General features: G+C 44.5%; 2 protein-coding genes across 3 annotated transcripts in view; both read right to left on the reverse strand.

Annotated features, from left to right (window-relative positions):
- The window catches only part of LOC143360990 (uncharacterized), a 334,034-nt gene that overhangs the window by 244,442 nt on the left and 66,937 nt on the right, over positions 1-22,655 (reverse strand). The gene's annotated exons all lie outside the window — the stretch shown is intronic.
- Positions 4,054-8,112, reverse strand: LOC143361035 (uncharacterized). The gene is made up of 3 exons (XM_076800276.1): positions 7,458-8,112; positions 5,477-5,568; positions 4,054-5,221 (listed from the first exon to the last, which is right to left on the reverse strand). The coding sequence occupies exons 1-3, from the start codon at positions 7,702-7,704 to the stop codon at positions 4,565-4,567; spliced, it is 996 nt and encodes a 331-aa protein (XP_076656391.1). The 5' UTR covers positions 7,705-8,112; the 3' UTR covers positions 4,054-4,564.

The following is a 22,655-nucleotide window of genomic DNA, read 5'->3' on the forward strand; positions in this document are numbered from 1 at the left end:
GGCGAATCGGCGCGATTGCAGCGGGGGAGCTCGGCTGAAATTTCGCTCTTACGTCGATGAATGTCCTCTTGTATAATCCGGCTGCCGCTAAAGGGGACTTCGTTTCGCCTCGTCCCGTCTCGTCTCGTGTCCCGCGACTCCGAGGGTGCCTATCCCCATGGACAAGAGCACACCATAATACCGGCGTGTGTCCGTGATTCTGCTAGGGTGAATATTTTGGGGGTTCCTAGCCGCTGTTTGTGCTGCAGCTTCCGTGGGGATGGGTTCGATGAACCCGGATCCTCCGAGTATCGATTTGAAATTTCATGGCTGTAAAGGGTTATAACCAGACGAAACATTGATTGTTTACGTTCCCCCTTGTGAATTCTGATGGTGGAAGAATCGGTAAGCTTTGCCGTTGCGTGAAATGAACAACATTTTTTCTGCCTGGTCAGAGTCGAGCGAAATTCTAGAAAAGTGTGTATGGAAACTCGTCCGCCGTGCCGTTTTTAAACCGGCGATCTGTGACCATAAAACGGCAAGAAAAATAGCAAAACGTTCGTGGGTCGCCGGACGAGCGAGCACGAGCTAGAAGAAGCTTGACAAGCTGGAGGAAGATCGACGATCCCGGCCAAATATGGCGCGGCGCGGCTTTGACGAGCCTACTTTCCGAAGAATCGCGGCCCGTCCTTTTCGTCCCTTTTTCACCGTCGGAAGTCCTGCGTGTCGTCGACTATATTTATAGTTACGAGCCGCCCGAACGAATCCCGTCGGGTGGTCAAAACCCGTCCGGGGGGTTGTATTTACGTTCCGTTTAACTGCATAATGCATGCGCATCAACCGCGCTGCTCCATTTTAATCCCCCGGCCATCGGATAGGGGGGCCCGACTCAACCCCATCGACCCCCTTCGAGGGGTGTGTTCGTGAAACGGGGGACGGGCCAGCTGCTCGAAATTCTCCGATACAAATGTGGGACAGCGCCTCGAAATAATGAAATGAATTAAATGAATTTCTGCTCAACCTTTTCGCCGCTCTATGGCTTGAGCGGTTACATATTTTTTGTGAAACGCTTTCCGTCGCTTCATCGATTAGTCCCTTTTCAGGTCAGTGTCGCAAATTTCGGTCCACCGTGTATGCAAGTGCCGACCGTTCAGTTAATCGACGAACTGGTCGTCAGTAAAAAGGAAACGAGGCCGACCTTCGGCAGCGGCGCGGCGCTGCGCAGCGGCGTCAAAATGGACTGTGACGTCTATTACGTACTTGTTGCCGGAACTCGGTTATTCGCGTGTACGCAACGAAATTAATGAATTCACTTTCTCCCTCGCCTCCTCGCCTGGCCATGGGCGGCAGGCCGTGGCCGTGCGAAGTCGACAGCTTGATTAACTTCTTGCTCGATTGCCTTAACGCTTGCATTCGTTCAACCAGCCGCTTAGAGGTGCTTTTCCCTCGGTAGACTTCCTACGATCGCGTTCCTCCGCGTCTCGAGGTTGTTGTTGTTGTTGTCTGTTGCGAACGTTATGAGCGTGATTACTGCGGTCGTGTCACGGTCGTTGTTGTTGTGCTCTTCGCCGTCGTCGCTGCTGAGGTCGCGGCCGTGTTATGGTCGCTGTCATTCTTGTGGTCGTCACTGTCGCCACTGTTGTTGTGATCGTGCTCTGTAGTCTATTTTTTGATGAACCGTAGATTGAAGAATAAATTTTGCGCCGACTCCGTTGGATCGGAGAACAAATTGTGCACTTTGCTACAACATTGAACAAGAATATTAGTTCAAAGTTCGAAGAATTAAAAACATTCGAGCTTGTTTTCTTTCCGAGTTACATTGTTGTTCCACTGGAACCCGCGACACCAATTTCATGAATTAGACTCCATGCGTGATATATAAAAGTGTAATTGCACCTAGCATTCGGATAATCTTCCGCATCCTTGCTTCCTTTCGCGTGCAACGTTATTAATTCCATTTATTAAACAAACGCCGCATGCCGCTGTACATTTACAAAGAAAATACATCTCCGCCGGTGAATACCCGCCGCAAATGAAAACCAGGAATGTTAATTACATTTCAGATTATACCCCGACGAGTGATACACGATGGATATGCTCGTTGACCGATATTCGAATTTGTTGCTATACCTGTGCATCTCTCGACGAATAAACCGACCGTGTTTTTTTTTTTATACTCAGCAGGTGAATTTGTAAATGAAAACAAGTTGTTCTTTTAATAAGTATTCCAGAGAAGTTTCTTAGTAGGCCTCGAAACGGAGTTGGCCCACGGCCCCGAAATGAAGTCTGCCCGAGAACAGCACGTAATTTCGTTGACTTAGGTGAACGCGTGTCAGCGGTACGCGATGATGGTTGCCCGCTCGCAGTCTGCCAGCGCAATTGAACTGTCCACGCATAACCAACCGAGCAGATAAATCGCGCGCAATTACCGTCCGCCAAATTGAATCGCGCAGCCATAGTCGGATAGAACTCACATTTCACCCTTATCGAGGGTACGGGGCCGGTTCATTATTTATCTTTCCTAACGAGATTGTCTGTTTTTTTCTCTCTCTCTCTCTCTCCGGACTCGCCGAGAAAGGGAAAACGAAACAAATAAAAAGACCGAGAAGCACAAAACCGGAAGAGAGAAATTCCGGCTTGGTTTCAGCTTCGGATTCAACGGCGTAAGGAGCAAATAATTTTAATTACAGCGAACCGGCGGTGAGCCTTCCTAATTGCATCGCGAATCCTCGAGGATCCTTTCATGTTCGCGAGTGGGCAGCGAATAATTAAAAAGAATAACGGTCCGCCTATTCTGACGGGGGAACCACGTGATACTGGGCCAGAGACCTGTCTTCTTGGTGCACGCCGCTGTCTGCGAATCAACGAGTATCCACTCGTCCGCAGAAAATTGTAATTAAACGTAATATTGTCTGCGCTAAGTCTTTCCACGATAATAATAACGTCATTGCCGCACGCAAAACCAGAAATTATCTCTTTCTAGGAAGTACAAGATTTTTGGGACACCCCGTATGCCTACCAATACCAACCGCACACGAACAAAGTAACTGTCACGACAATGCTTTCATTACGCGACAAATTAAAAAGTCCGAGTGACTTCACAGATCCGTTGAACAGCGTCGCTCGCCAATTACAAGTATTCCATTTGAACAATTTACGACTAGCCCGCGGTTGCTTATCAATCACAAAGCGTCATTAAGTCGAGCCCGAGTGTTTCAACCGCGGAACAATACTCCTAAATAAGGGATCGGTCCGTTGATTACGGAAGAATGGCGGAGTTTACGGACGAAGTGTCCCGCTAAATCAACTGGGATGATGAAAACGGCGATAATAAACGTCGGAGAGCCCGTTGGAACGAGGCGAACGAGGAAGATGCGAAAGATTGAAAAATACCGGGGAATAATACGTATACGTATGCGAGGGAACCGAGGTTAGGGGCGGGGGAGGGGGAGGGGAGAAAAAAACGGAGGAAATAGTGAAGGTACCCAGAAGAGAGGGAGAAAATGGCGGTAGCACGTGCCCCGACGACCGACGGCGACCGGCGACCGGTCGAAATCGGTTCGACGATTCCGGACAGGAAACGGGCCCGGCTTCACGGTCGATGGTCAGATCGTATCGATGAAAATTGCAATGGCCTCGCCGCGGTGAAACGTTCCAATTTCGCGAGAGAACAACGACATACTGTGCGCACATGCACACCGACGCGACGCGACGCGACGCGACGCCCGTACACGGGGAATCGAAACACGTTCGATTCCCGTCCATTCTTCCCCATTTCGCATATCGCAATTGATACACGTAATACACAAGGGGAATATTTACGGCCGGAGTAAACTGCTATCGCGAACCGGTCCCATGTATACGGTAATTATTACGCTGCGGGGCTATACACAACCAAAAAGTCGTCTGCTAGGTTGTTGCAAGGTCATTTCGGAAGAGGATGCCTACTAAAAAATTTAAATGTTTATATTTCTACCGATCAAACAAAACAAACGTGTCCGTCACTGTAATCGTACACGTCTTCAACGAGGAAAATATGAACAGAAATGGTGCAGTAATAAACCTTGTCACATATAAAGAAAATAATAATAAAAATGTTTTATTTATTTGCTTTGCTATATATATTGTTTTTCATACTAACAATTAGTATACGTTTAAACAGTCAAACATTAATAAAAATTTTTAAAATGCGTACTACTAAAATTTAGTAATACTAAAAGTTTTATATAAACGCGGCGTATATTTCGTTCTTTTCTAAATTTCTAAAAAATCTTTCTTCTGTTCTCGCTCTCTCGCTTGGTCCGGGTTACGTCTTAGTTGTTGGTACTTAGGCACCAGTAATGAACGAACCTATTACCCATTAACTATATGGTGACCGAAAACATTCGAGCAAACATCGTGGGACATCCTAAAATAAGTATTGACTTAACCTTTCACGGTTAAACTGACGATACTTCCGCTCCGCCTCTCAATTCTCGCCGAAAAATATCTACACACGTTCTTGTTACACCGACTTTCGTATAGTACTTGGTCTGGATTTTTCATTCGGAAGAGTCTTGTTGAACATGAACTCGATCGAAAAGTCTCAGCGCCGCTGCACCTCAGCGTGCTGTATACAATCGTCATCCAGGTCGCTAATTTCTTCACTTTTAACCAGTTCGTACAACTCCATTGTCTCCGGACACTCTTGAACAATCACAGGCGGCGTCTCCGTCTGCGTCGTGACGGCGGACGATGAATTAAGGCGATCGTAGCAGCCAATGTCAGCGTTGTAGAGTATGTCGCTGATCGCGTGTTCAACAGCATTGCGCGCGCAGGACGAGTATTTTCTCAACTTGTTTGCAACAAACGTGCCGAAACTTTGGCACTCGTCTTGCGCGGGGGTTTGACATAAGTCCAACGGGGTGTTACCCGGAGTCGTTGCACTATTATGGATTTCGGGAGTTCGTTTGTGGATAATGTTCACGTTCACAATTTTCGGCCTTTTTGCGGTTCGTTTAATTGCCGGTGTCTCTGTGTTTTCTTCTGGAATCGTAACGTCCTCCGTCTCACCGTCAATCGTATTTTGTTCCACGCTTTTTCGAGTGACATAACTATTTCTTGGCCTTTCTACAGCTTTTTTGGTCGCGATTATCCGTGTCGCAGTAATACTCTTCCCACATGTACTGTCTGGCGCCATATTTATAGCTGATCTCGCGAATCCTTGGTTCTTTTTCGTCTTCTTTCTCGTACGACTCATAGGCTACGAATATAGTATACCAATTAACGTTAGTGCACCAATTTTATTTCAGTTAAAAAAGCTTGTTCAATCTTTCATCGTAACTTGTCAATTTTAGTTATTCGTAAGCCAATTCATACCACTACTAAAGTCGAACAAAATTTGTTTTTAGTTGCATTCGGCGTGTTTGCCAAGTAAATTGTTATGCGTTAATCGATAAGTTTAATAACTGTTATTTGACTGTCAGATATCGCTCAAACAACCAACGTACATACTTACCATAACGACTTTCGTTTTCCATAGATCATAAGCTGCGTTCTCGAGAAAGGATAACGGACCATAAAGAGGCCAATCAGATTTAGCACCCTCGCCTTAAAGAAATGATAATAAATGTTACAGACCCACAATAACTCTGGAATGTTTGAAATATTTCACGTGCACTTTATGATCGTTGAAAACTGAGTGATTTTTTAGGCACGACGGTTGTGTACACTTTCTACGTCAACGTTGAAAGAAAAATATTAAAAATGCAAGGTGTACGAGTAACACTTTATATCTGTGATTGTAGGAGAAATAATTTTTTTTCAATACTCTACCTAAGAGAAATTTTGTATGTATTTTGATGATCTGGGTCAGAATAGACCCAGGAACCGCCTGTTGGAGGGTTAATTAATTTGGATTAATTTTTTAATCGTAAGCGTCGGTCGACTGAATTAAATATTCTACTCGAACAGCGGCCAACCGCGCCACAGTTTATTTACAATTTATTCTTTACACTTGCAGTCGACGAACAACCACGTCGTGTTTTCAAAAAGTATGAATACTGTATAAGGGAGCGTTTTTTTTTTCTCTTTTTCACGTGTCAAGTGTGACGGTGGTTGTCGAGGAACGAGGGTTTGAGGAATGCACCTCTGCAGCGTCGGTGCTCCAGGGGTAAGTAAGTATGTGTGTCGGGACGAGTGTTCTTAAGCGCAGCCAGTGCGTCGTGAGAGCGGATTTGCGGACAGAATGGCAGACTGGGGGAAAATCGCGACGGTTTGCTGAAGAGAAACACCATTCCGTTTCCCCCGTCATCGCGAATTTAAACACAATTCTCGTGAAAACAAAACGATTTAATATTTCGGATATATTTACATCGACAAACATTTTCATACTCTGAAACGATTTTATGAGCATTTGCAGCGAAACGGACAAAATGGGGATGCTGTAAAAATACACCTCGGAACATCAGAGCCTAGACTGGAGTTTCTTTTATTATGATACATTTCTTTCGTAGGTGTTTGTATAGTTATATACAGAAAATTTCATTGAAATCAGTATGTGCGCAAAAAAGCTATAGGGGAAGGGACCCAATTACTGTGGCTATATAAATTATACTTATTTGTAAAAGAGATATGTGTCATATACATTAACTGATCTTAATGAAGAAAATTTAATATCTGTTTTCATAGAGAATATTTACTCACCGACAGCGTGGATAACCAAAAATTTCCATTAATGGCTTCCTGTACAATAAATGCAGAAACAGGAATAATCAATATTACTGGGTTAGGTCTGGGTCGATGGAGCATTCTCGGTGAAATGATTGTCAATGATCTAAACGTGTCGGCGAAATACAGTGTTGGGGAAATTGTGTCGGTAATATACAGTGCCAGGGAAATAGTGTTGATAAAATGATTGTTGGTCAGGTAAGGGTAACCTGTAATAGTTAGTATTAATTTAATAGCTGCAGACAGTAAAGACAACCCGCATAAAACTATGCGTACTTAAATATCAGAGTCCAGAACTTTTTAATGAAGCGTTAAACAACCGGATATGTCTTTCTTCTTTAGACCCATAGATCATACTGACAAAGTTTGGCAGTTTAAACATGGGGCACCCTGTACATAAATAAACAAATGTAATGTAATTACATCTGTATGCATAAAATTAAATTGTTCACATGTGTTAAACAATCCGTACAGTGTAAATCCGTTTCTTCCCACGTTTTCATTGAATCTTCTAAAAATATTTTTAAAAAATGTATTATTTGTCTACATCTTCAGAAATTAGGTACTATTGATGTTCTGAATACAACGATGCATACCTGATTATACCTGCTATCACAAAAACAATATACATTGTCGAGTGTATAGTTTGTTCATGGCAAACTGTTATCAATCCCTGTATTTAATACACTAATACTTTTCTACAACATCGTGACTAAAAAAGAGCACAATTTCCAGCGTTCCGAGGACAAGTGAATTTCAGCCTAACCTACCTCGTGCAGTATCAATTTTCATTTTTTCTCTCCGCCACTTTCCCAAAAGACATTTAATTTTCTGCTTACATTCCAAAGCCGTCACTTTCTGTTTATACATTTTACTTAACTTCCTCACTATCCAAGTCCAGGCAGCGTTTCGAATCCTTATTGTATTGTCTTCGCCATATTTTCGATCCCACAAGCAATGTTTTTCCTTGTAAAGGTTTATAAACGTGATCACCGATTCCTCTGTCCATTGCAGCATACTTGACGAAAAAGCGAAACAAATAATGCGATACTGTTCTAAAGGAAACTGTATAGGTTAGGACGCCCGTTCACGAGCCACCCGTTCTTTCCTGATACGAACGACACTATACTGGCTGCGCGCATGCTCAGATACCGCGTATTCTTCCACCTCTGCGCATAACAACCATGACAGTTCGGAGTAACTCCACTCCAGACACAAAGCCACGTACACACCGAAGATTAAGGCTGCTTCGCAACGAAATTGCTTCCACAAGGATATTTTGTACCGTGGGAAATTAAGTACAGGAAAAAGAGGAACGCGTAGGTAATGTAAACTGTCAGCAATTGAAAATGTTTCAATTAAAAAAGAAAAAGACTGCTTGCGATTTTGAATGCACATCAACGTTTCTAATTTTCGAATATTAGAGAATATAATGGAATATAAAATGCGACGCGTCCCGCAAACTGTGTTCGATATTTCATTTTCATCTATTTTCGCCTGTCCCAGGCTGAATTTGAAATTCGCTTCGAAATTGGTTTACCAAATTTACGCATGCATGCGGATCCCAAAGTGAATCGCGGCTGTTGACTTTCATTTTGACGGCACCAGTGCCGCATATTCGATGAACCGATAGGAGCTGTTGTCGACCAAGTTAGACTATCGTTGTGACGTAATATTCCAAAGGAAACCGAATGTTGTCTTCGGAAGTTGCAGTTTTCGTGCAATTCGAACAATCGTATCTAGGAAGAGGAGACACTCCGCTGCATCGCCGCGCCATCGACTTCATATAATATAGTTCCACCTTATCCTATACGTGACTCAATTTACTCACGCGACGGTGCCCGCAATTGTCGAATCCGTAGACGTTCTCGTTCGAAACTTAACGTACGAGCATCTCCGCGACATTTGCTTACCAGAAAATGCAATAATATCAAACAGAATGTTAAGAAAATTATTCAATATTTCCACTATACATTAAACGAAGGTTAGTTTCGTAAATTGAGCCACCTATTGGTGCTTAGATTGAATCGGATTTTCTTTTTCCTAATAATAAGTGTCTCCACATGGATACTACAGAAAATAATTCTTTAAATATATCTTTACATGAAACGAACCATAGGAAAAGAAAAATTCTTATCAGAATGATATAATAAGAATTTACGTAAAAGGAAGTTAATCAAAACGAGATATGTAAAGAATTTGTCTTTTCCTATAGTTCATTTCTGCAACTTCGTATAAAAATGTGATCCAATAGTAGGTTCTTGATAAGTAGTTTTCTACGTTCGCTCGACGTGTTTATTTCTTCTGCCGTCGCGGCGCGTCTACTACGCGCGATTACCATATTCGCGAGTATCCTTGGGCATTTGCATTTTCACGGAGCGAGTCCCATATGTCGATTGGTATTTATCTCGTACACGGATCAATTTGCGCGAATGATTGCGCTCCACGGTTACGATGCAAAGCGACGTGTGCGTGTCCTACGTTGGGAACGGTGAAGCTGACGGGGCGCAAACCTCGTAGCAATCTCGACTCCGGTCTTCCAAACGAACCAGACTGCATCGCAAGCGCCGATCGCTAATTCGAATTCGACTCACGCCTCCCGTTCCGTACGTCTCTATGTTACCACGATTAAGTTGTATGTATGTCCGTAGTCGACTGTGAAGCGACCGAAACATCCTATTCACGAACGCTGCCGGTCGGTTTTGTCATAACAACCGCCGGTGAAACATTTACCGATTACTGTGCCTATATTAATTGTACTCTAACCTTCCTCTTTCGAATGAGCCCTTTTCAAGCGAAAAATATTCTCATACAAGGACGAAAAGTTGAGGCACGTGAAACCATTTTTCGCCTATTTTTGTCGGTAACCTGATCACTCTACCTTATCGCGGATCTACGAAGACCGGAATTCTACTAATTTTTACAGTGACTTGAAATCGCTTTCAGCTAACTCCGTTTCGAGACGTAGTCCGTGTCAATCAGTTAGCGTTAAGATATTTTTAAAACGCACGCCGCGGACCGAGTGAATGGCGCCGCCTGCATCGGTAAATAGCGAGATGAATGGGAAGAGCGATTGCCAAGTGTGAAAACAAGAATGGAAGTGCGCCCCTTAGCGCAGAGCTCCGGAGCGCTTCTTTTGCACGGAGTTTACGGCTCCTCTATGTAATCTGAACAAACTGGGCATTATTCTCGCAGCCCCGGGCCCACCGCAGCGAGCCAATTTCAGAAAAAATTTCGCAGTATTCGATAACGTTTCTTATTTATTTTTCCACGTGTCCGCCGTGTCTGTTTCGCGTTCGGTTGGCTCTCGAATTTATAATGTCCGCTTTGATATCTTGAAAGATCACAGCGTCGGGAATAAGTCGGTTCAGTCGAATCGATTTTCACCGCGTGCAACGAAGGACTACGGCCCCTGAAACGCGTCTAGAAAAAAAACTTTTGAACGAGAGGCTGTCGCTCGGACCTTTTTAAGATTTTCTAGCAAAAAGATGATCACTAGTTGTACGACATGTATGCGTGAATCATTTTTGATAAAAGTGTTCGCTTAGGGTCCGGTAATTTCCTCCGAAAAAATTCCTGAACGCCATCTTTCGGATAGCTGACCGAGCATGGCCTCTTAGTCTGTTCAAGGTTTTCAATTTCGGCTGAACATTTTCGTTCACAAATGCGAAAAAGTTCGCAAATATTTAGAAGAATTTGTAATTGTCCCGCGTTGGCTGCGTTTGTGGAAACAAATGCCCGTTCGCAGGGGTTTCCTCGGTTTTCAATTTTCTCGGGAATCTCGCGCCTCCAGTTGTGACGAGCCTGGAGTAACAGGAGTATCGATCCCGCAGGAATCGCGTATGCGCGAATCAGGTCTTCTCCAGGCAGATAAACATACAATATAATAAATAAACAACGGACGGCGTATTCGCTACACAATTTGAATAGCCATATTGTATCATAAATTTCGTATCCGTCGTAATGTAAATGCTTTTTGGCGAGACTAATTAACTGATTCTAACACGTCATTACAGGCTACACAGACGGGTTCCAGTTCAGATGCACATAATTCAGCAGGAGATGGTCTAAATATGGCCTAGGGTCTTAATACGGACTATGGTCTTAATGTGGGCTAATTGAAGTATCGAATCAACTTGGATAAAGACTATTTGTTGTAGAACTTTCTTTTAGCCCTTAAATCAAAGAATATATTATTGGGATAATTTTGTATTTCGATTACATTGTTCGGAAAAAATAATACATAAATTCACCTCGAGAAGAGGTTATTGAAGTAACTGCGTTAATTATTGAATTTAGTGGAGATCTTATAGTTTAGCGATCTCTAGTTTAATTCTGATTTGATTCACAGAAGCTGTTAACTTTCACAACACGTTGGAAAAAATTTTAATTAAGCAGCAGAACAGATTCGAATCAGGAATTTTTTATTTGATTTACAGTGGCTGGAAAGAAGGATATCGCGGCGGAAGTATAATTAAATGGGGTTTCACTAACAGCTGGTGAGATGTAGAAACAGCTTGGTCTGCAAAATTTTCCGGGGGAATACGAGTGGTAAATAAGAGAAGTTCCAACGGCAGAGTGTGCTTGCAAACGATTCCATATTCGTTCAAGTTTTTCCGCAACTAATTGTAAGGGAGAATAGAAATTCCTCGAGAGTCGGCAAACTTCCGACTTTTATAAACAAATCAGCTAATAAATTACGGACATCGCAGACCCGTTGAAACGAGCGAATATTCATTGAGCGAACGCAACTCGCGGTGAAAGCAGCGTCGAATAAATATTTAAGTTTGTAAATATTAACGGATACGAAAGCAAAGTGATATAAATAAGTAATTAATCGATTTGGATGTATTAACAGAGCATTGTATTTATCAAGGTAAATAATATTGATGCGACGGAATTATTCATCCGATACACCGTGCACCGCGATAAACAAATTATGATTCAATACAGATTTTTTTCTCGAGCGTAATATTAACTTTTAGGCAGTCGATCATGCAACAGTGACGCTGCAAGTTAAATCGGGTCAATTACGAACCACGCCGCACTTTTTTACGCACACCTTAAAATTAGGTTTTCAATTTAAAAATGGTTCATCCGTGGACGGGTCAAAAGAAACTAACATATAATCCAATAGCGTTTCTGAACCAGTCATCTTCGTTGAAGTAACGTAATATATATAATAAATTATGGTAAACAAAAGGACATCACGAAATTTCATAACAATAATTATTATTAACAATGCCACGAATCTACATGTAATGCGTATCGAATATTACCATACATCCCGTATAATTATAGCATAACGTTCGCACGTTTCTTCCTTATTCGAATATGTTGTTGGCTTGCCAAATATCTTCATTTCAATAATTAATTGGGTACCGCTAATCATTACTAATTCCATCAAACAATTCATCAATTAATTACCACGAATATCGAGGTCCATTCGTACTCTTATCATCTCGACTGACCTTTGATAGCTGTACTGATACGCACTGAGATCCTTTTTTGGTGTTTTTCAGACAGATTTCGGAAGAGGTGTCGCGAACTACGAAGAAGCCTTTTTTTCTAGACATTTTACGTCTTAAATAAGTAAGTAATCAATTAAAAATCCATACCACCGTGTTTGTACATGTCTTTGCTACGTCTGTATGGAGCCTTTTTTCGATACGAACACTGAATCTCTCGAAATTAAGAGAATCTCTCAGCGGCAGCCATGTTGTGACGTCATACTTGCTTTAGAATTCGAATTTTCTGCCGAATATTACAAATTACTCCACGATGAGGTAGAAATTCGCAATTTGGGTTCTATGCAGACGTAGATTGGACTTTTAGGAAACACAATTGACCACTTCTAAACTGCTCATTGCGATATTGAAGCGGCAGTTTGTCTAGATTTTGACCCTTGCATACGTATATGGATTTCAAACCATGCCGGCCCTCTTTGAGAAGAAGAAGGTATACGAGGTGTGCCAGTCTTACCTTCGGTAAAAGGGACCGAAGGCTCTGATGAAGATCGCGCAGCTCAATCAGGCTATTAGCGGATGTAAATACGAGAGAGTTTACGCTCATTAGGTTCGAGGAGAACAATCAAGGAAGGGACCGGGTTCGCAGTTTGCATCGCGCCGACGGGATCCGCTTTTTCGTAGTTTCACGGTCTGACCAGAGTCGAAGGGGGTGGTGGGTGGGGGTGAGTGAAGCCCGCGTTCAAAGCTTCCTCGAACTTTTCCCCTCGGCCCTGCAAATAACGCGAAGTCTACATCGTAGACGATGACGCGGCGGAGGACGGTGGCAACGAATAAATCGGGAAGAGGAAGAGGAAGAGGAAGAGGACGAAATGGCTACCAGCCAGCCTGGTAAGAGGAAACTAATTCCGCACGCACAAAAGGATGGCCCTTCCGAGTGGAAAGGGAACACGACGGTGCGGTGAAAGGGACGGAGAAACGACCAAGAATTATACAGAGAGATGAAGAGACCAGATTGAACCAAATCGAGTCAAAGCGGCTACCCTCTTCATGATTTACAGAATCGTGAAACGAACGAAAGTGATTTTCATGGAGTTGCAACCATCGAGAGCCTCTTGACAACAGTCGGGGAACGATTAATCGCTTCCGGAGATGCTTCGTGAAATATGCAACCTCCGCTTGTGACGTTCTGCTAAGGATTTACGTGGACGAGGACATTTACGCCGGAAGAAATCCGTAGTGTTATCTTTGGTCCTGATTCGACGAGCTAACCTTATCGGTGTGAACCTATTTACCTACCTGTATCGCAACGACGAACATTTTGTAAGGTACACAGGGTGTCCCAAAAATGTTGTATCCCTTCAAACGGCTCATTCCTGAGATCATTTCCAGTGAATTCCTAAAGTTAAAACTTGGATTTTTGGCATTTTCTCGTCAAAATCTACAGGATCATATTTCAAAAAGTCCAAAATTTGTGGTCCCCTAAGTTAAAGTTTCTCTCATGACTCAATTTGCACTAATTCAAGGCTCCAGTGTGGTTCTTCATGGTCTGAGTAAACATGGCACCACTCACGGGTTAAATTACTTGTTGTTACGCATAACGGAAGTTTTTATTACAAAATTAAAAAGTCTAAGAGTGTACACAAAGACCTGCTGTTACAAAAACTTTCCTCGAAGAATGTTAAGCACGAGAACGGTCCATTCATCGATGATGAAACAATTTATTCAACTGTTCTACAGCCAGATTGACAAAACAACCGAAACGAAATTGATGGAAACATTATAAAACGTCGCGCGGGAATTGATTAACAACAAGTCTTGCCGGGAGAGTTGTATTGATCACTGTGGCCTCGCCGAATGGATTTTAGAAACGACGGTTTGAGCCTGACCGCTTTTGCGGTCGTGATGGTAGAAAGCGATTTACCAAACGGCCGCGCACACGCGCTGTCTATGAATGTTTATAGACAGCGAGGATTGGCGAGAGCCACCCCTTTATACGCAATTCAATATTCGCCGAAAGAAAAATGGTAAACGCGGTATCTGTTTGAGGTTTTGCGCGAAGAATGCGTTTGATGTTGCCAGTCGTTTTGTTGAAACGTATGGATCAGTTCCTTTGTTGCGCGGTACGTGATATTGTATAAACGAAATACCGGTGCGCAAACTATAGTTACGTGTTTCACGTTTGACGAACGATTCTGTGCTTCTATAGTTATTAGACTGCCCGATCTTTGTGGCAAAATAAACATTTTTTGCGTCGATGGCATGCCAGAGGAGCCGTGCAAAAATTCTTCCCTTCTTTTAATCATTTTAAATGTTCTTAATAATAATAATAAAAATGCAAAACGTGAAAAATTTGTGAATTCGAGAGCGTTCATTCGAATGAAACGCACGAAAAATCGAACTTTCATTGGGACGGAGTGCTTGTGATAACCTTTACGCAGCTCCTCCGTACACTTTAAAAATCCCTTGCATTATGCTAGTTTGCTCCGTCCCTCGCACTCAAGGATTCCTCTCGACTCCTTCTCGAGCACCTACGCGAAGAAGGGCTCTTCGTTAAGTCATCTCACCCTGCAACCCTTCACGCCCTGCAACACTGTAATCGCAGGACTCTTGCAGACCCACGGAAATTAAACCTGAAAGCACATCCTAGAATATCTGTAACGACACTGTGCTTCGTGCACAATATTTTGCTAGGAGGAATATTTGAACTATCGAAAATTTTCATTCAAGACAAAATGAACACAGAGTGAGTCAGCAAACATTGCCATCTGAAATAACTTTCAATTTCGCTTTTGTTATTTTTTCGAAACGACACGCTGCAGTCGAGCTTATCCCGAACGCAACAATTAATCGCGCGACGATAATAATTCGCTAATTATTTGATAACCGGCGCTAAAACAACGAAAGATCGGCCGCACGATCGCTGTCATTATTTCGAATCTATCAACAGCCGGGAGAATGGACCGTGCAACGCGAACACGCGGAAATACTAAGCGCGTACGAGATAATAGAAATTGCTAATAGACCGGTTAATAATGATAATAACAGCCGCGGTATCGTTTCGATAGCGAAAAATCGATAGGATATCGTTCTCAATGGCTGCATTTCGATCAGGCTGCGTCGCTGCGAGCCGGAGAGGAGCGTGGCTGCGCGACGGCTGTGACGAGCGAGCGTATTTAAGCGTGATTAAGCTCAGCAATATTGGGCTTTCGGTCACAAAGGGGATTTCACTTGCTGCGTCCTGTCTCTCCGCTCGACACCGCCGCGAAATGTGATATAACCATAAACGTTAATTACCATTTGCTGAAAGAGCTCTCAAAGCAGATTTTTTTACCTTCGAATTGCTTAGCCCTCGCTCGTGTTGTTCCGCCGCACGCGACGGCGAATAAAATCAAACGAAAATTTTCCGGTGTATTCGCTGCGGCGAAAAATCAAGTATTTTTTACCGATGTTTGCTCCAAGGGATCGGATACTGTGTTTTCACCCGGTTTAAACAAACCTCGGGGAATGATTGCAAATGATAAAATAGTCGGTTTCGGTGCGTCGCACAGTGGGCCAAAATAGGAAGGAGTACTTCAATTTAGTTCAAAATTGATACTCATAGGTTTCTCGGGTCGCTGATTATCAATCGGATGTCAAAATTACAAAAAAAAAAAAACAAAATGGCAGAGAATCCAATACGGCAAGAGCTATACGCCTAACGTGAAATTCATTTTTTGCATTTTGGCGGTTTTGGCCCACTGTGCGTCGTGAACCTAGTGAGTTCAGTTCGATGAAACCGCGGTTATATTTTCGTTGTTTCCGATACAATAGGGTTCGTTAAGCGGTGCAACAGTAGCGTTCCGGTCCACCGGGCAACAACCTTGTGGACAAAGACGACCGCTAAGAGATAGCGTTGATCAAAGCCGTTCGACGCAGTAGCCAGCCAGTGGGGACTTTTGGAAATCCGAGAAATTCCCGACGTGACTTCTGCCGCGGATGTAGCGGCTAGGACCCGGTGAAACGGATGTCTTCGAATTCGGTGCAGATCCGAGGGGACCGAGTCGCTGGACGTTAACCTTTTGCCGAACTTCCTAACGGGCTGGTAACGGTTGGTTTCTGGGAAGTTCGATATTACGGACGATTTGGCACTGTTACAATTCCCTGCGTTCGGCGTTAGGGTTAGGGTTCAACGAACCGAACCCGAGCTTTTTTATTATTCAATTTGCGAAGTTCGGTATCAGACCTCAGGTACGAGGACTTCTGAGCGGCCGAAGTGTCGGTATTATTGCCGTGTTAATTGGCAACATCGAGGAGCCGTGAACATAAGGAAATTATCCGCGAGACGCCGCGCCGGGAACGCCGTAAAATCATGGTTGCGCGACTCCGTTTCCTGGCTGGGAGATAACTGAAAGTTTACGCGGCCAGCAAAGCCAATAAAACCGGCAACGGGCAATGGTTCGACAGGAAATTTTCTGGGTCCGATCCCGCGCGGGCGTATTAAGTGGACTTTTACGACGGCACATTTCCATCGGCTTCCGTTGGCAGCGTCATTCCGCTATGAACATCTTTTATGATCGCGCCCCATAAATCGTGTCCGCGTCAACGAGAATAGGAAGGAAGGAGGAGGACACGTTGTCCCAACGGGGGAGAACCAAATTCGTCGGTGACATAAGCGCAATCACGTTGATTAAACGAATTCGCGCCGGGGTCTCGTCATTTAGGATCTTTCTAGGCTGACGTTTCGTGACCCGAACGAAACAATTCGCAACCTCGGCGAAACAAATCCTACTTCACGTCCGACGTTAATCTAAAACGGAAAATTACACGTTACACTTTTGTGTACAATCCAGACGGAGTACCCCAAGTAATACAGGGCTAAACTTTTCTTCGGGAAACCAGAAATTTCTAACCTTTCTTTCATGCAATCCTGTCGATTTTGACGTGGAAATTCCGAGAATCCAAGTTTTGATCCCAGGAGATCAGTAGTTCAAAGGTTGTGCGTGTGTGTATACAAATATGGCGGCGCCTTTCCCGGTCAAAAACGCTGAAATATTTAAAATCCAGATTAATTGCAATAGCTGTCCCCTTTCTCAGCGCAATTTAATGGCACGTAATAATGAGTTACAGCCCCCGGCAGGCAACATCTCGTAATGCAAAAGATACGTCGCAGTAATTAGATTGAAACAAACGACTCGCATCGGACGAACTAATACGTCGCGCTGGCTGCGCCGTAACGTGTATTGTCGTATCATAAATGGGAATACATAAAGTTGAATAATTGTTGTTCGATGTAACGTGACGGGGAACGGGTCGTTAGCGTAATAAATATGGCTGCTAACATTCACGACTTTCTTTCCTGCTCTCGTTTCAAGGACCTCTCTCCTACTCCACATTCGTTTGTACTTGTCCACGCGTTTCAATGGTATAGGCCGCGTCGATTCATTTCCGAGAAATGCATTTCTATCCGCGGCGTTACGCCTCGCCGCACACCTATGAATAAAGGTGCAGCAGAGGTTCGTTCATTCGCACCTCGCTTATGCGAGCGAGTTTTTGTTTGCCGTCGGTTCTATGAATTCGTAATTGAGCCCCTCTACTATCCGAACCACGTGATTCCTCCGCGTACACCGCGGAAGATGAATTAGGCAACAGCGTCGTAATCCTCGGGAGTCAATGAAGATAAGTCGCGGCGCAATTTAAAAATCGTCCGGGCAGCTCAGCGACGGCTAATTGAAAGAAGACCATCAATTCTCCTCGGAGCGAGATTAAACGCCGCGGGATTGTTGTCCAATCGCTCGACGCATATCCAGCGTCCATTATTAATTCGGTATCAATCGATCCAGTTCCTCTGAATTCGCGGTGAAGCAGCTTCGACGCCTGGGCGGTTTCCTCTTGCGGCCGCGCGCGCGTCTATGAGAACGCGAGACAGAGTGGTCGAAGCAACATGTTGATTTTCGGCCGCAGACTGCCGCGATCCTGGTTAACGGTCACCTCCGGAGTTCTTCGGGTCGTCCCTAACGCAACCATGACTCACCGAACGACTCATCATCCGTCGCTGGAGGAGCCTCGAATCGCCGCGGCGTCGTATTCGCAGTCACGATTCCCGGGTATTCGCAATTGCGATCCGAGCGTGCTCGAGGACACGCGGCCAGCACGCCTACACCGATCGGAACTAGGTCGAATCGAAATTCCAGCCTGAGGAAATACGGCAGTGAACGCTTAAAATTTTACTAAATCCGTCGCGCTCGAAGGATGATAAAAAGTGGCCGAATTTTGGGTGGCTCTGACGCCTAAAATATTGATTAGCTGTTATTCTCGGACATACGTGTTGTCAGATAAAATCTCATTTTTCTCCTACCCTCTGAAACGTAGTGCCAATGGTTCGTCGAGATTTTTCCGGTTAAAACGAGTCCAAACACGACGTGAATCGGACTAGTTTTGTCGACGTAATGTAAACAACAAATTAAGGACATAAGTGTGATCGCTATATGTGACGTCTACAAAAGTAGACCGATTCGCGTCGTGTTCGGACTCGTTTCAATCGGAAGAACCTCAACAATCCACTAGTGCTACGTTTGAAGAGGTAACAGCAAAATTATTGAATTTGATACTTTCTTTATTGCATGGTTATCGTTCACGTTCCTCCTCGGTAGAGCTCGGCTCTGTGTCAGTGTCTGTCGCAGTTCTGATAGAAGTTTTCGGAACGCTATAAGTATTGATCTGTCTCCGAATAACATTGGCCCCCCCCCTGCTCCTTCCTGTTCCGGCCAATAGCTTTCCAAACTGCTGGGTCAGATGGTCCTAATTAAGGAAGTTGATCGGGCCAGTTGTAGCGCGGCTGTTATAACCGTCCGTGTTTCAATTATCGGATACCTACCATTATTTTCCTTGGTCTGTGATGATTAGGTCGTACCACGTGTAATAAATGTTTCTGGAAGTCGAAGGGAAGGGGGAATGTAGAGGTTCGGAAAATTATTGGCACGCTAAGTTCTAATAACAATCGGACAGCCGGGGAACTGGACTCGATTTACAATTGAATTTGTATTAAACTTTCTTGTTGGTTTCAAATTTTCAACAGGGTGTCCCATCTAATTTGTGTACTTTAAAAGAAAGTGTCTCCAGGTCGTTGCTAGTAAATGTTACGTAGGTTTATGTGGAAAACGGGACTGTTAGCCCCACTCTAGCCTACTTTTCGATACATTAGCGGGGATCGATACGGCCGCGTCCATCCGTCAAAACATCCACGCAAATGGACCATATAAGCGCAAGGGAAACGTGCCCGCCGCCCTTGTCGTCCGGTTTTTCGTCTCATTGCCGCAGAATTGCTCTCGAGACCGTTTCCGTGGGCTTTCCACGGGGTGACTCATCCCGGGGAAAAAAGAGTGGAAAGACATTCCTCGGCCGAGGGCTGCAGAGTAGGCGCGTTCTCACGTATATGTCATCGCAGGGTCGTGAACCCTTCTCTACTTAAGAAGAAGGGCGCGCAGCAGCCCTCGCGTCGCAGCGTATTATCCATTGAGCTTGCAGCTTCGTAAAAGCTGCCTCTGTTCGAAAAATTTCGCCGGGGAAATCGCTTCACCGGACGCAAAAAAGCGGCCGCGACGCGACGCCAGCAGCCACTTTGTGATTGAGCTTTAAAATGAGGACGATAAAGGCACTCGTGTAGTCTTCCGACCCCGTGTCGCTCGTCTCTCCCGTCCATTACCCTTTAATATAAATTCCCGTACGGTGTTATGCGTAATTTGGAACTTTTGCGTCCAAAAAATAAGAACAATTCAAATTAAAAACTTCAGAGAGAATGAATTATGCTAAAATTCGATGGCACTTTTGGTCGTTTCGGTTAATCGAGTAGGCTCCCAAACGGTGTTAGCCCAGGGCTCCGAAATTGACGGTCCCTTCCCTTTAAAACTTTTACACAGTTGAAAACAAAGGGTGTAGCCACGGGATGGTCAAAAGTGCCCCCAAACCAAATTAATTTTTGGCCAGACCATTCGATGGGGCGCCCAAAGAAACCCCTCTGTGACAAGTTTCAAGTGGCTACCCCTACCACAAGGGTAGCTACAGGGCGAAAACGGTTTATCGAATTATTCTTTTTTTCTCCCGCTCGGGTCAATAAAAAATTACGAAAAAATTCACGAACATTCTACCTGATGGCACACACGACAGTGAATTATTTCAGAATTTTTGGTCGCAAAATCGACGTTTAAAAGCACATACCGCCCGGAAATGAAGGACGATGTTTGCCCGACGGAGAAACACGCTCGGAGCTGGCAAGAGTGCATCGAGAGTTGCAGAAGAATGCAGAGGGAAAGAGCCGAAGGAACCAGGCTCGCCTGTTCAAGGATGGAAATTGAAATTCTCAGCTTCCACCTCGACTTCTTCGTCGCTCTGCCGCTTCTGTTGTCCCGCTTCCGCTGTTATGCCGTCGTATATGCGACGCATATTTCGAGCGGAACGGTGTCCTGCGAAATAACAGGAAGGGAGAGGGGAAACGGAAAAGGCGTCGCAATCGACGCGAGCACCAGAAGAGGCCAAGGAAAATGCACGGAGCTTGGAATCGGCCCTGTTGCGCCCTGGGATACACCCTTGTAGGGAATGGTCTTTCGATTCTACTCTATTCACGATCTCAACGGGCACCTGGGACCATTCGACATCACTGAATAACGCGTGTAGTCAATAGTCACTGCTAGAACGCGAGCGCATCGTCCGTAGAACTTGTATCGCACAACAGTGACTGAAGTCCGCCATTTTTGAAGAATGCGCACGATATTTTCAGCCTTTTTGAAATCAGTATTCGAGCCGGGGATGAGCTTTGCGCGTCACGTGACCGGGCCTTGGCGCACGCGTGGGGGAACTAGAAGGGGAAGGGGAAGGTGGAGTGGGGGGACAAGACTTAATCAAACGACACAACACTCACGTATCGGAATAGGGCAATGTCGTCCGATAGGTAAGATCCAAGTTAATCGTTAAACATTAAAATTGGAGAATATTGATTTCGCGTCGGGGACGTTAACAACGGATATCGACGGGAGACGCGATTGTGTGTGGGAACGCACAGGGTGGCTCGAGGTATCATAAGGTAATCGATAAAGGCAATAATGGGCGTCTGTTACCGAAGATTATGGTAAACCTCTTTGAATGATGTACACCTACGCGCCCGGTTTACAGAGATTGATGAAGATGTAAATTGGTGGACGCGTTCCGCGGGTCTATTTGGCGTGTTCTTCGAGTAAGAAGATTATTATAGACCGGCAAAAATCAGTGAATTTTCGGCGGACTCTCGGCTGCGTATGGGCCCACATGTTTCTGTAACAGGTCTGACACTTCCTACGCGGAAGCGTAAAAAGTGGCCAACGACGCCACGTGTTCCCGTGGCGTAACCTTTTTATGCCCGATCGCATCGGTCTGAATCATGCGTGCCAGTATGCGTGAGCAGCGTAGCCGCGCGCGCGCGCGCGAACGGTACGCAGAGGGTACGCACCGTGACGCGTGAAGACGAGTTCACGCGCCCTAGCTCGTGTCACGAGCTTGCAGTTTTTGCGACCCTGAATCTGCCACCGGTTACAAGATATCGCCTTTCGCTCGGCTGAACCCGCCGTTCATTCGGCCGTCTTGTAAACCGGCGTTTTCTGACGTTACGCGAAAGTGGGATTTCCTTTACACGGCCCTGCGCACGCGTCTGGCTACGTTTACTGTCACTCAAAAAAAAAAATCCCGTTTCCCGTAACTGTCGCTTCGCCGGGTCTGCCGCGCGACAGTTATGGCAGAGGTGCTAAAACAGGGTAAAAGAATGGATTGTTTTAATGATTTTCAGCAAAACATTTTCAACCTGCGTTAGTTGTATTGTACAATGTTCTCCGTGCGAGTTGAAGTTTACAGAAAATATTATACAGAACGTTTTTATGTTACGACGCATGAGCCATACGTTTGCGCAGGCTTTTTACTGCGCATCTCGTACAACACTGCTCGACGTTGCGAAAAGTTTTATCAGAGCTAAATTGCCGTGTCGTACGAGGGTCACCGGTAATATCATTTTATGATTATTGGAAGAGGGAAGAGGCGCAAGCTTATATTTTTGTTGGACGCGAAGCCGGCACACGCGCGGCATCGTATTTTTATTGTAACCGATGGCATTAAACGGTCTCCCTAATAAGAACGTCGTGCGTCGGTGGCGAACACAAAAACAGCTTCAACTAATTTTAAACGAAACTGCGTCCATTATCTCGACGTTTATGGCAGAATGAAATTGACGAGCTTAGTCATTCAATGATGCAATCAAACCTTAATCTTAATCTTAATGATTATAGAGTGAGTCCAAAAAGTATGTATGCAATCTTTCGAACGAGTGAAGTCCGCGTTTTAAGACTTGTATTTTTGGAGTTTCCTCGTGAAAATCTACAGGACTGTATGAAAAAAAGTGCAAAATTTTTGGTCCCACAAGGTGAAGTTCCCCGTTTTCGGTCGATTCGATCTATCAAGAAAAGTGATTTGATCGTTCTGAATGGTCCTCTTCGAGGAGGAATC

Source organism: Halictus rubicundus, chromosome 14 (assembly GCF_050948215.1).
Source record: "Halictus rubicundus isolate RS-2024b chromosome 14, iyHalRubi1_principal, whole genome shotgun sequence".
Taxonomy (NCBI): domain Eukaryota; kingdom Metazoa; phylum Arthropoda; class Insecta; order Hymenoptera; family Halictidae; genus Halictus; species Halictus rubicundus.